General features: G+C 38.8%; 1 protein-coding gene across 1 annotated transcript in view; it reads right to left on the bottom strand.

The window, feature by feature from the left end:
* Window positions 1–576: 576 nt before the first annotated feature.
* TMC1 (transmembrane channel like 1) overlaps window positions 577–14,632 on the bottom strand; it is a 136,962-nt gene continuing 122,906 nt past the window's right edge. Inside the window, exons 20-24 of the mRNA XM_065045991.1 lie at window positions 13,142–13,381; window positions 11,632–11,757; window positions 9,565–9,643; window positions 9,334–9,469; window positions 577–9,149 (exon numbers count right to left, since the gene is read on the bottom strand). Of these exons, the coding sequence (XP_064902063.1) occupies window positions 8,881–9,149; window positions 9,334–9,469; window positions 9,565–9,643; window positions 11,632–11,757; window positions 13,142–13,381 (850 nt within the window). The 3' untranslated portion in view covers window positions 577–8,880. The remainder of the gene's footprint in view (window positions 9,150–9,333; window positions 9,470–9,564; window positions 9,644–11,631; window positions 11,758–13,141; window positions 13,382–14,632) is intronic.

Raw genomic sequence — 14,632 nt, 5'->3', positions numbered from 1 at the left:
AGGTGTAAAAAACACTGGGAGGGGACACGGCCAGGACAGATGACCCAAACCGGCCAAATGGATATTCCATAGCATCAAGCTTCACAGAATCACAGAATGTTAGGGATTGGAAGGGACCTTGAAAGATCCTCTAGTCCAATCTAGTACATATTTTGGGGGCATCTGGCCAGGGGTACCGCTGCTTGGGAACTGATGTGGTATCTGTTGACCGGTGGTGAGAAATTACATTGTTCATCACTTGGTTTATAGGTTCTAGTAATGGTAGTAGCACCAGCAGCAGTAGTATCCCCTCCTGTTCTCTTAAACTGTCTCTGTCATAAAACATGAGGTTTACCCTGTTTCCCCATTCTCTCTCCCATCCCACTGAGGGGGCAGAGGAGTGAATGGCTGTGTGGTATTTAGCTGCCTGCTGAGTTAAACCACAATTCTTATGCAATTTCAAATTTAAATAACCATCTTTTTCCAAAATAGATATCATTGTGACATTAATTGTGCATCGTAGTATGTACAAATACATAAAACCTCTTCCAACATGAAGTCAAGGCAAAAAAAAAAAGCCTCAGATAAAGTGTTCAATATTCTTTATTATTATTATTATTTTGCTAATACTTCAGCAGATGTGGTTCACAGATTTCTATGACTATGCACTGCAGCTGAGATGATACATTTCAAAGGAAATGAAAAAATTCTCATATGGAATACAAACTCCTTTCTTTAGATCTTCATGTTAAGCAGAATAAAAGAATCAGAGTCTTGATGTGCAGGTCAATATACTCAAGTGTTCCCTAGACAGGTAGGGAGCTGATATTTATTTCTACCTTGAATTATTATTAATGTCTAACATCTTTCAGCTCTTCACACTAACCTAAATCTTCTTATAGTGTAAATACAAGCAAATACTCCACTGAGAATATTTATACCCAAATAATGATACTATTAGTACTTTCCAGTCCTAACCTCAGCAAAATTTCTATTTGCAGGCTGTCTGCTATCTGCAATTTATTATAGTCTCCTTCCACAGCATTTAGGCAATAAGAAAAAGTCTTAATACCATAAAAACATCTAGGTTCTGAGGCTTTTGTTTAACAAAGACACATGTGAATTCCCTGGTTAGCCTTGCTATTTAAGGGCATGGCCACCTGTGAGGTACATTATGTACATAGGCAGTGTACATAGGACTTGGTGGCTACATGTGATAGAGTATGGCCAGGGAGAGACAGTCCTCATAGAATCATAGAATGAATCATTTTGGTTGAAAGAGACCCTCAGAATCATCAAGTCTAACCATAACTTATCTCCAGCACTAACCCATGTCCCTAAGAGCCTCATCTAAATGCCTTTTAAATACCTCCAGGGATGGTGACTTCACTACTTCCCTGGGCAGTGTGTTCCAATGCCTGATAACCCTTTCCTCAAAGAAATTTTTCCTAATATCCAATCTAAACCTCTCCTTGTGCAACTTGAGGCCATTTCCTCTTGTCCTATCATTTGCTACTTGGGAGAAGAGACCAACACCCTCCATGCTGCAACCTCCTTTCAGGTAGTTGTAGAGAGTGATAAGGTCTCCCCTCAGCCTCCTTTTCTCCAGACTAAACAGCCTCAGTTCCCTCAGCTGCTCCTTATCAGACTTGTGCTCCAGGCCCCTCACCAGCTTCATCACCCTCTTCTGCACTCTCTCTAGTACCTGCATGTCTTTCTTATGATGAGAGGCCCAAAACTCAACACAGGATTCAAGGCAGGGCCTCACCAGCTCCAAGTACAGCACTCGTAGTACCAAGTGAAAGAAACTAAACTAAAAGGGGACAAGAAAGAGGGTAGCAGGACTTATTCCTTGCTTCTTCTGCTGTGACCAAGAGAGAATATCTGGCTGGGATCAAGATGTGGCATCATTCAGAGCCCCCGCTCCCTTCCAAAGCACTTACTGAGTAGCTGAAGCCCTGCAGTCTGGTTTCACCTTCAAAGAGTATCTGATGAGCAATCATGCTGGCATTTGAACCTCACAAACCATTTCCATGGCATCCCAGTGACTCTGACCTGGTCTCCTTTCCCTTGTGCGCAGCCTTAGTATCCCTGCATAAATCAGGTCTGTGAGACAGAGCTCATCGACACACAGTTTTGGCCCAAGGAGCTGAGTCTTCCACCCCAGCACTGCATGGCAGCATCACTGAGCTGTCAGAGGAAGCTCTCCAAGTCTCCTGCCATGGCTCGCAAAGCCCTCTGTGCTACACCTCTCTGGAAGCAGCCTGCTGCTGAAATCACACCCATATGCTGAGCCACACATGCTCCTGCCTCAGCATTTCCTCTGACACAACGACCTGGAAACACCTTAACTTCCACCCATCAGGCAGACTAATAGAAAGTGAAAAATTCTCTCCCAGGGGCAGCTGATGTGTTATCTTCAGCACAATAACACACAGACATTTTTATAGTCCAGTCTTTATAGACTGTAAACAGCAGGTGAAGTAGAGTTTGCCACATCCATACAGAACTTCCTGTCACAATTCCCAGATCATTCTTTAGTTCAGGGAAATACTGTTTTTCATATCATTTTTATAACCATGGATGATCCTCAGATTAAATCACCTTTTCAACAGGAGGTAGGGGAACATTGTGTCACCTTGCAATTATATTTTATTTTGTCCATTTGATAATTTGAAGATATTAATAAAGATTGGTTATGTGGCATGGACAGCATAAAGCTCACTGTGAACTCATAGAGACTCATTAGAGACTCATTTTTCAACAAACAGAGCAGATATTACCTGCTTTTGAAGTTTATCTCTAGCCATTAAGAGTTTAACAGTGTGATTTTTCACAGAGGACTAGGAAGTGAAGCAAAGGATTCAGCACAGATAAAAACTGCATCTAATTTTCCAGTGAGCATTTTGTAGATTTTTTGTAAACAGTGTAGGGTAATAAAATGATTCCTTGGATTTAAATCTCTATCAGCTTTACAGCAGGTCTAAATTTCTGCAGATCTCCATGCATGTATTAAACTTGTTATTTTCAGGTCCTGGCTACCACAAAGGTAGTGCTGAAAAGGTTATGTTTTAAAAAATCATATCTCTTTCTTGCCATGAATTCAGTAAATTCTGGACTTTATTTTCATCCTTTTGCTTCCTGTTCATCTGAGAGTATTGCATAGTCCCAGGGTAGGACTTTGTCATTGAGTAAAAATATTTTATTCAGCATAAGAAAGATTAATAGGAGAAGGAAAAAGTGTTCAATAACCATAATTTTACAGTAATTATAATTTTCACAGATCAGCGAGATATTAAATCTTTGGCAGGGACTTCAAAATATTTTGAAGGTCCCGCTATACCAGTACAATAACATAGTGAAGTGCACTTTTATTGCGCAGAAAATTTTATGAAATGCTCAGCCAAATGCTATGAAGATGGCATGTTAATTGCACAGAGGAAGATGGGGGACATGCTAAAACACACTGAGCACTGATTTCACTGATAGTAATTAGATAATAGAGCTCTGAGGTATCCCTAGCACAATTTGCAGGTCTAATATCTTAGAAGAAAGGAAATGGTATATGTGTCACTAGTGAAAACAAAATCTATTCTGTTGCTGTAAGCAAGTTTATTTGCCATTATTTGAATCACAGTATTATTCCTGTTGTCAAGAGTATTTGCTACCTGTTCAGCTGAGTACAAGACTCAAACAGAGGATTAGTTGTGTGGGTAAGTGGGTGAAGGTTGCTTGAGGCGATTTTTTTGAAAAAAAGAGAAAAAAAAAAAAAAGCAGAGGGAAAACATTTGAATTGAAATATCCAAAATATAGGAGTTTATACTGAAAGGAAATATACTTGAAATCTGATCATGTAACAATTTCAAAATTACTTTTACCAAGTAAACAGCATGTTTTCTTTAAGTTGGACTTAGTGTAGAATGTTGGAAGGTAAAATATCACATCTTACCCGCTAAGTCGATCTTATATTATGAATAAGATGGCAGGCAATTAAATGGAACTAAACAAGGAAGCACTGAAAGCACAGCTTCATGAAACACAGTCATGAAAGACCTTTCCTTAGAAGCACCAAAAAATAAGAATAAGTGTTTCCTTTTCAGTCACAGCAGTCTGGTGCTGATCACAGGCATGAGCAACATCTAGTCTTGTTATTCATGTTGGCTACTGCATGCTCATCAGTGCATATATAGGTGCATTCTGAGAACACATTTATTGCTGAAAATCAATACAGCATATAGATCTAACATAAAGTTCCTCCTAATAACTTCAGCTGCTGGATTCCTTGCTGTGTCCTTCTCCCATTCATAATGTAAAGCAATCCCACAGAATGAAATACTAAGCCTGTTAATAATGAGAAAGTTTTTAATACTCAGAGAAAATTTTAACTCCTAACATAACAAATAATTCCTATTAGCATAAACCTCCCTCTGCATTTCAGGGAACCAGACTCCATCAAAACCAGTTTACAACTCTACTTTATTCCAACACCCTTTGAAAAAAGTCAGAGGAATCACCAAGCCATAAAGCATCTTTAAAATCAGTTTCTTCACTTGTTGTATATACTATCTTCCTTTTTCTAAGGAATATCAAGCCTAGGCTGTAGGAAAAAGTTTGTCTTAAAAGCATGGAACTCCTAGAACACTGGGTCTCATGCTTAACTTCAATAAGACTCTAGACAATCTTCTAATTTTCTGGGCTAAAAACATATGCAGTTTAAAAATTAATCATGTTAAAAGATTTCAAATTAAAAGACTGTTGGAATTACTGTACTTTTTCCACATGTCAGGAGTCTGCACATTAGAAATCTTATCTGAGAAAGATAAAACAGCTTACACTGCACTTAGCTGTACTTGCTCTAATTTAAAAGAAAAGACTCACTGCATCCCAGGTGCAGACATCTCTTGGGCTCCAGTCTTAACTCATTTGTCCCCTTAGGAATAACACATTTCCAATCTGCTCACCAGAAAAGACCCTCCCTTGTAGTTATTGCAATGCACTTATTTTTTTATTTGGTTGCTAGCACTTATTGTTTACATGCAGTACAGCTATTCTAGTGCTCATTAAAGGTCTGATTGACATAATATCTTGACTCCAGATGATAGCAGATGCTTATTGAAGGAGTACAAGAGTTAAGTGAAGTATAAAGTGAACTGTCCCTTCATTTATCTTCCCAGGTTCTGGCGACTGATTTAAAGACTGCTTGAGCTGGAAATTGCATCTCGATCACAGTGTGTCACAGGGTTATAAACTCCATACTGGGTTTTTTTTGTAAGGTCTCTTTTGTAAGTTCTGCAATTTAGTTACACGGAGTTTGTTCGGTGATCTCACAGACTTGTTTTATACCAAGATATGGTTAAAGTTTTCCTACTGTACAAAATGGCCCTGTATTATATAGAAGGCCCCCAACAGAATTATACTTATTTTTTAGAAGACAGTCATTTGACGAATTTTGCTGTTATTAATCTCATAAGTCTTAAAATAATTACCTAGACCCAAATCATGGACAAGGAAATAAAATCAGAACACAAAAATAGAGCTTTCTTGTTGGAATAAATAACATCAGCTTGCGTATCAGCTTACATCTATCCTGTGTTTCCACAAGACCTACCAGCCTAGGAACCTGTTCTACCCTTGACTTTATAGTCAATACAAGTATACAGTGATAAATCCATGAAGCAGATTATACAGCATATATTCCTACGCAAAAGTAATTATCTCTGAGCCATAACACAATCCAGGTATTTGGAGAAAATTAGTGCTTTACATCTGTTCCTCAAATATGCTTTTCTGCACAGGAGATACTTCTCACCACTTCGATTTTTAAAATTTAATTTTAGTCTTTCTGAAAGTGATTAAATTATTATGAACTAAAAATGGTACTGGAATAGGAGTTACATTTTATTCATAACTAGAGGCAAATATTGGGGTTTTTTTTTCCCTTTCTAATACTTTCCAAAAGAGTTCAGGGGTAAATATCCAGCTTTTGGAAAGATCCTAGGTTTCCAATGTACAACCTGAAATGTTTGATTACACTTACCTATCTTGCAGAAGACAAGCTATATCAGAGAATCACAGAATCACAGAATGTTAGATATTGGAAGGGACATCGAAAGATCATCTAGTCCAATCCCCTTGCCTGAGCAGGAACACCTAGATGAGGTTACACAGGAAAGTGTCCAGGTGGGTTTTGAATGTCTCCAAAGGAGGAGACTCCACAATCTCCCTGGGCAGCCTATTCCAGTGTTCCGTCACCCTCACTGAGAAGAAGATTCCTCTCAAATTTAAGTGGAACCTTTTGTGTTCCAGTTTGAACCCATTACCCCTTGTCTTACCAGTGGCTGTCACCAAGAAGAGCCTGGCTCCATCCTCCTGACTCTCACCATTTATGTGTTTATAAACATTAATGAGGTCACCTCTCAGTCTCTTCCAAACTAAAGAGACCCAGCTCCCTCAGCCTTTCCTCACCAGGGAGATGCTCCACTCCCTTAATCATTTTCGTGGCTCTGCACTGGACCATCTCCAGCAGTTCCCTGTCCTCCTTGAACTGAGGGGCCCAGAACTGGGCACAATATTCCAGATGTGGTCTCATCAGGGCAGAGTAGAGAGGAAGGAGAACCTCTCTCGACCTACTAACCACCCCCTTTCTAATACACCCCAGGATGTCATTGGCCTTCTTGACCACTAGGGAACAGTTCTGGCTCATGGTCATCCTGCTGTCCACCAGGAGCCCAGGTCCCTTTCCCCTACACTGCTCTCCAACAGTTCGTTCCCCAACTTAGACTGGAACCTGGGGTTGTTCTTGCCCAGATGCAGGACTCTACACCTGCCCTTCTTATATTTCATTAGATTTTTCCCTGCCCAACTCTCCAGCCTGTCCAGGTCTCACTGGATGGCAGCATAGCCTTCTGGTGTGTCAGCCACTCCTCCCAGTTTGGTGTCATCAGCAAACTTGCTGATAGTAGACTCTATTCCCTCATCCAAGTGATTGATGAATATATTGAACAATACTGGTCCCAGTAACAACTCTTGAGGCACTCCACTAGATACTGGCCTCCAACTAGACTCTGTCCCACTGACCACGACTCTCTGGCTTCTTTCCTTCCGCTTGTTCTCAGTCCACCTCACTACCTGATCGTCCAGACCACACTTCCTCAGTTTAGTTGCAAGGATGCTGTGGGAGATTGTGTCAAATGCTTTACTGAAGTCAAGGCAGACCACTACCACCACTCTGCCATCATCTATCCACCTTGTTATGTCTTCATAAAAGGCTGTAAGGTTGGTTAAGCATGACTTCCCCTTGGTGAAGCCATGTTGACTGCCCCTAGTGACTCTCCTATCCTTGATATGCCTTGAGATGGCATCAAGGATAAGTTGTTTCATCACTTTCCCAGGGATGGAGGTGGTGCTGGTTATCCAGGTCCTGTTTCTTGACCTTTTTGAAGACTGGAATGACATTTGCTTTCTTCCAGTCCTCAAACACCTCTCCCGTTCCCCACAACTTAGTAGAGATGATGGAGAGTGGTCTAGCAATGACCTCAACCAGCTCCCTCAGCACCCACGTGTGCATCCCATCTGGATTTATGGATGTCCAGATTGCTTAATTGCTCCCTAACCCAGTCCTCATCAACCAAGACAAACTCCTCCTTTGTCCTGACTTTCTCCAAAACCTCAGAGGTACAGGGCTCCTCAGGACAGCCTCTGGCAGAGTAGACAGAGACAAAGAAGTGTCCTGGTTTTGCTAAAAACAAGTTTCTCTTTTGGTGAATTTGCCTGTCAGCTAAGGCCTTCATATTAACTGCATTTTCCTGGAGCACCAGACACATGTTTTGGTAAACCTAGCAATGGAATGCAAACTTATTGATAAGCACAGATGGACATCTCGCGAGAGGGGCGACGAGAAACAAGTGAGCAAGAAACTGACCAACTGTGTATAACATTCCATTCACGTGAATACTTCATATAAAAGTGGGAGATCACGAGGATCTCATTGGCTTTTCCCCTCTTGCCTTTTTCCCTTCTGCTTACGGCCGACATTAGAAGAGGACCTTGCTATTCGTCCCTGCGAACTGAGGCCTAGTGAGAGACTGAATCCAGCTCCGATTGGCTGCAGAGTCTAATCCAGGACTTTGGGTGCCAGCTCTGCAGTTGCTGAGACTTTCAAGATTGGTTTTGTATATTTTGTATTATTTTCTCTATTCTTATTAGTAGCATTAGTAAAACATCTTTAATTTTTTCCAACTCTCTTCACTCTGTCCTTCTTTTCCTCCCAATCGCCTCTCCTTAGTGGAAAAGGGGGGAGAGGGAGGGGGAAGTGGCGGGGGGGGGAAGAGGGGGTTAACAATACATCTGCCAGGGTTTTATTGTCACCCCGCAATCTTAATCCTCGACAAGAAGGCACTCAGTAACCCTGCCTTCTCTGTATCTTCTGTCTCCAGGGCACCCAACTCATTCATCAGTGGGCCTACATTGCCTCAGTATGCAGTGTTTAAGTATAAATGATTCTCATAAACTTTGTACAAAGCTGTATTTTCAGTGAACCGTGCTTCTAAGAAAAAGGAAAATATGTTAGGGACACACTTTCAGGATTCTAAGTAATCAACTTAATACAAAACATTTTTCATTCTTCTAATAAATATCTTCAAATAAATATCCCCACATTTAGTAACCTGTTGACACAGATAGCATGTTTTTGCAATGCTGTCAAATGCAAGAAGACATGTGCAATATTTTCTTCTGAAGACTTCCATCCTGCAAAAACTGAAACACATGTGTAACTTCTATGCATATGAAGTTTTAAAATGAACACAATGGGGTTCTGCACTTGCAGGAATGTGTTTGGGGTTAGGACTATTTTTCTGTTCTTCAGCATCCTTTATTATATCACGATGTGGTTGAGGGTCCTTATCTGTAGTTGGGAGGGCCCCTGGGCATTCCTGACTGAGTCCCTGGGAAGCGTGGGTTTCCAGGTGGACAGCCTGGCATTCCATACCCCCTGGGCTCTGGTGGCCTTGACACAGCTATGGATGGGGGAGGAAGGTTTCCTCCTCTGCTCTGCAGGGAATAGTGGCCATTCAGGGCAGCGCCTGGATTCTGGAGTGCCTGAGAGGAGCTGGTTTCTCGTGGCTGGCCTGTCTTCATCCCTTCACTGCCATTCTGTCCTTTCTTGTTGTCTGAAATGTGTTCAGAGAAAATAATTTTAAAATGAAAGAAAAATAGACTGGAGATTAGGCTAAATACTTGTGACTCAGTATTGTGCATATCTTTCAGGAGATTGGGGCAAAGGAAACAGCCAGGGCAGTGAGGAGTCTGGCATACAAGGATTCCTCATCCTGATGAGTTCAAAATAGCCCTTACCTTGGTTTTGAGTGGATTCATCTTGTTTGTCTCCCTTTTGCTTTGGTTGTGGTGGTTCTGTCTCAAATGGATTTTCCTCTTGTTCATTTGATTTTTGTGCCTTTTGTTTATTTCTTCTTTTATTTTCTTCTGCTTGCTAATGATGGGGAGAGAGATGAGACATTTTCAGCGACCTGAATTGCTTCTCTAATATTCAGTAAAACTAAAAATCAATTCTTTTCTATTCCTTACACTTTGTAGCTTCTTTTTAAGTTCCAAGTTAGCTTCCTTGTAAGATTTGGATGTAGCGTTGAGATAATAAATACTCAGGCTAAATTTAAAGAAAAAAAATTGTTGTTAGGTAATTATTTAAATATAAAGTTCTTTACAACATTCCTACAGCAACAACTATGGTTGTGCTAATAAAAAACCTGTATCATTTCCTCATTTATAATGACTAATCTGTAGTACTATTTTGCCAACAAACTATGTGCTTCTTTACAGTATGAAGAAGACTATTATTTCAGGGGGGAAAGAAAATGAAAGAATTTATTCTCTCTATTAATACTCTACATTCAATCAAGATGTTCCATAAAGCTATGCCACACTATGAAGTGTGTTGTAAAGAATAACTTGTAAAAGTTAATATGCTTGTATGACATACATTATAAATGAGTAAATTATATTTTAAAAAGCTTTTGAACTAATACAATAGGAAAACTCAAGTACTGCCAAGAAAATGGCCAAAAGCAGTGGTTTCCATTTTTGTTTTGAATTACAACCTCATTCTTCTACTAAATAATGCAAGTTCTATTTTTCACTGTATTTTGTTACGTTTGTGATAAAACCTATGAAATTAGTATTTTTCACCATCCTGATTTAGAGAAATTCTGATAATGTCTTTTAGTGGTGTAATTAATTAATTATTGATGTGATAGGGTTAAGCAGTAAATAATCTGTATATGCTGTTTTCCCTATTTTGCCTGAAATTGCAATGTATTTTCCCTTTCCTTCTTTCTTTCCTTCTTTCTTTCTTTCTTTCTTTTTCTTTCTTTCTTTCTTTTCTTTTATTTTCTTTTTTCTTTTCTTTTTCTTTTCTTTCTTTTCTTTCTTTCTTTCCCTTCCTTCCTTCCTTCCTTCCTTCCTTCCTTCCTTCCTTCCTTCCTTCCTCCCTTCCTTCCTTCCTTCCTTCCTTCCTTCCTTCTTTCCTTCCTTCCTTCCTTCCTTTCCTTTCTTGCCTTTCTTGCCTTCTTGCCTTCTTGCCTTCCTTCGTTCCTTCTTTTCTTCTTTCTTTCCTTCTTTCTTTCCTTCTTTCTTTCCTTCTCTTTCTTTCCTGAATTTATTTTCAGTATCTTTGCCTTGGACAACTCCAGGAAAGGAATAGCACTCAAAGCCAGATATCAGTATGACTTGACCGTTTATTTCAGAAAACAGCCTGCATTCTTTGTTTTTCTAGCCAAGGTTTAAAATAGAGTATGATGTTAAATGAATCTTGGCAAAATTTTATCTCAAAATTTCATTTTGCTCCTGTAAAATCCTTCTGCAATTTCTACCTTATTCTTTATTCTTCTCTATATTTATTCACAGTTCTACAATGCAGAGTTAAATCTCAGCACTTCTCTACATAGAATTAACTTTAAGTTCATCAGTATACTGAATAATCTGATATATGTATGCAGCAGTTTAAAATGCCTTTATAATACAGGATTCAATACAGTTTCTGAGAAAGCCTGTTCTGGTGTCTTATTCTTTACCAGGTAGTGACTTAGAAAAAATCTCTACTAGCCCTGTTTCACAAAGTCTCGTACACCTTGCCTCACACTCCTGTCTCAACAGCATGAAGCACATTGTTTATCAAGGAAAAGACAAGGCATTGAAGATCAGACTCACTGAAAGCTACTGAGAAATAACTCTGCTTCATGGTGGTCTTGTTTCTTTTGAACTTGCTCTGTATCTATGATGTGTGTTCTGCCTTCTAGACAAGCTGAGCAAAGTCATAGCACTTCAGATCCCCTATAGGCTTCTGCATTTTAATAGCTTTGCCATTATTGTGGCAACAAAATTTTTGAAAAGCAATAACAAAAACAAAAAGAAAAACATTGGAAAAAAAAAAAAGAAAAAAAAAAAGACATCTTCTGTGCAAAGGCACATAAATTATGATCAAATAAAAAAAAATGAAGCCTCATAAATTCTTCGAGTCCCTCACCACAGGACAATCAGCACTGCATTTAGTTAGATATTCAGGTAGTGAAGATTCAGAGTGGAAGAAACTTAGCAGATTTTAGATTAAACAAGCTTGAGTCCATATGCTATACATACACCATCAGCAATATAAAAGGTAGGATGAGTCCAGGGTTAGAGGCATAACCAAATACCTTCCCGAACCAGGAAGGGAAGTCATGCTCCAGAGTTTCTGATATGACTTCAAACATTCTAGTCTTCCCACTATTAAACAGAGAAGTTGGAAATATATCACATACAAATATTATGGCAATAACAATTCAGTAGTGTGAATACATAGGTTAATCACATTACATTAAAGCCAGGAAAAAGATAATGGATTATAGGTTCACAGTATTTAAAAATTGACACTCTGAAAGGAAAAGCATTTAAAATAGTATTTATGTATTTTTAACGGGGCGGGGCAGCAGGGAGGAGGTGGGGAAGACACTAATAATTTTATTGTATGATAACAGATTTTGCCTTCAGTTATCAACAAGATTGTGCCTCGAAGAATCAGCATCCTAACACGTCAACTCCATACCATCAACCAAAGACTGTAGTGCAATTTGTGTCCTATAAAGTCCCGGTGAAAAAATCAAACCCCACCTTTGTATGGTTGATAAGTAAAAAATCTGCTTGCAATTTGTTTTCTTTCAACATTGTTCAGTCTAACTGTCCTCTGTCTTTGTTGTATACCAATGCCATAGAAGTCGGTTGCTGTGTTTTAGGGGATTTTTGTTATTGTTAGAACAACTTAATGCTACTCAGATCTGCATCTAGACATCTCCCTCTGTTCTTTCTTTGCTATGACTCAAATGCAAAATCTTACGTTGCATCACTTGCTTTGTTATCATTGCTTCTATAAATTCAGGCAATTTTCTGTCTCATAAGAATTTTTGGCATATCTTACAATTCTCCCAATTAGGTGACTGTGACCATAGCAATCTCCCAGGTATTTGCCTTTGGTCAAAGTTAACATGGCAAGACTTCTGTTCCTATACAAATTACACTGGTTATTATGCAAATATAATTTTACTCACAACAATAATGTATTATTCAAATCTTTCACTGGAATCAAGATGCCTCTTTTACTATTATCCTACTCTTGCTTTGCTAATACTTTGTCCAATAGCAAAGACTAAAGTATTTTAAAATATTTCATTTCATATTTTAACTGACTTTGTGTACTCATTATAGTTGTATGCCATGCTACCTGGCAGGTAAAGATGATGAAAATGGTCCTAGACTTTCCAGGTAGTGCACACAGAAGGAGAAAATGGCAACATCTAAGCTAGCTTGAATACAAGGCACATGTTTACACAGGCAAGGCAAGCCTAGGTTTTCAGAAGGGACTAATGAATGTGGAGGTCTTGAAGACGTTAGAAACTCCTTAAGAATAATTTCTGGATTAAATGCAGAAACCATTACAGTTTTTACATTCCAGTTTCAGGAATCATCCACAATAAGAAATGTGACACAAATACTCAGTCTATCAAGTGCTAATACTTATTATAGCAGCTCTTTTTCAATTACTGGAACATTCACTGTGATATGTTGAGGCTATTCATTATATCAATAAAAAATGATGGATGTAAAATGAAAAAACCTGAAAGGACCGCAGTCAAAAGATGGTGGGATGGAGACAATGGTATACACAGCAGGCAGTGTGGAGAGAAAGAGGATGAAAAGTAGCATGGCCATGTAGAAATTATTTGATCTGGAAGCCTTGAAGACCCTCTCCTGAGGGACATTACAGCACATCACTGCCCAGCACTGCAGGTACATGGAAGTGTGGAGGCGGAACACATTGATTGCTGGGAGACATGGAGCATAGAAAGACCCCATCCTAGAACAGAACAAAAAATTAAAATAAACACTTTGTTTTAGGATTTCTGTCTTCCTAGGTATGCCACCCATTCCCTTTGTCAATGTGTTTTGCAGCCATACACACTGTGCACTCAGAAATAAAGTTCTAAAACCATCTTTATACTATTTTACTGGTCTTGTCTCTTCAGTCTTGCTTTAAGCACTGAAGAAATGTGAGAGAGCTCTCCATATGAACTTTTTGTTCTGAAGTTATGAAGCCCTCTTTCTCTGCAAATTAAAGATCACTTGATGAAATGTTATCCACTCTTACTTTGTCCCTTTAGTTCAGGTAGCATTTCATTGTCTTGTATAAAAAATGGTAGCCCTAAAGCAAGTTATTAACAAAAAATCATTTATTCTTTCTTATTTTTCTTAATATACTGGTACCATTTTAGGAAGGATATTTTTGCTTAGCTGACATTTATTTTAGTTTTGTTGACATGGTTATTTAGCACTGAATTCTGACAAACTTTTATTGATTCTGCTATTTTTTTTTTCCTTATTATGTATGGTTACATGATTATGACACTGAAACAGTTGGCATCATTTTATTTTTATCACACCTTGTTTCTTGTGTCATGTTGACTGAAGAGCAATCACTTTAATTTGTCTGGCCAAATGATTCAGAATATAAGAGATCAGGAATTTACTTTTTCCTTAATCATTGTTCAGGTGACCAGGGCTGAGCTGCTTTGCCTCTGATTGCCTCAGTTTTTCTATCTAAACAATAGGAGATAGATCTGCATGCTTGGAAAGACCTTCCAAGTACAGAAATATTTTTATAGACTCTATTATATTAAAATCTCTCATTTTTTTCATGTATCTTCAATGAAGTGATAAAGGGTTTGTCAGTCTATACCTGAGAGAGCATCTCATGGCCCTGTTTCTTAACTTCATGGAAATCAGTTACAAAATACTCCTCAACTTCAACTAGTTCTGAGTCTGGGTAACTTATGGCCCCTATCATAATGTTTCAGTGTAACATTTACTATAGGGTAGACAAATTCTTGCCAGAGCTTGCTAATATTGAGAAGACTTGTAAATTACTTATACTGCACTTACTTTTTGAAAACACAAAGAGAAGAGAGAAGTTTTCCTAACTGCATGGTATCTCTCTCATACACAAAAATAAATGTACATATGCATGCCTCTTGTATACTTTCTGGCTTTGGGACAGTGCCATCTCACCAGCTGCACCTGAAGCTCTGCTTTGTTCTGTTTCAGATGAGCA

Source organism: Columba livia, chromosome Z (genome assembly GCF_036013475.1).
Source record: "Columba livia isolate bColLiv1 breed racing homer chromosome Z, bColLiv1.pat.W.v2, whole genome shotgun sequence".
Taxonomy (NCBI): domain Eukaryota; kingdom Metazoa; phylum Chordata; class Aves; order Columbiformes; family Columbidae; genus Columba; species Columba livia.
This window is presented reverse-complemented; position numbering and strand designations above follow the sequence as displayed.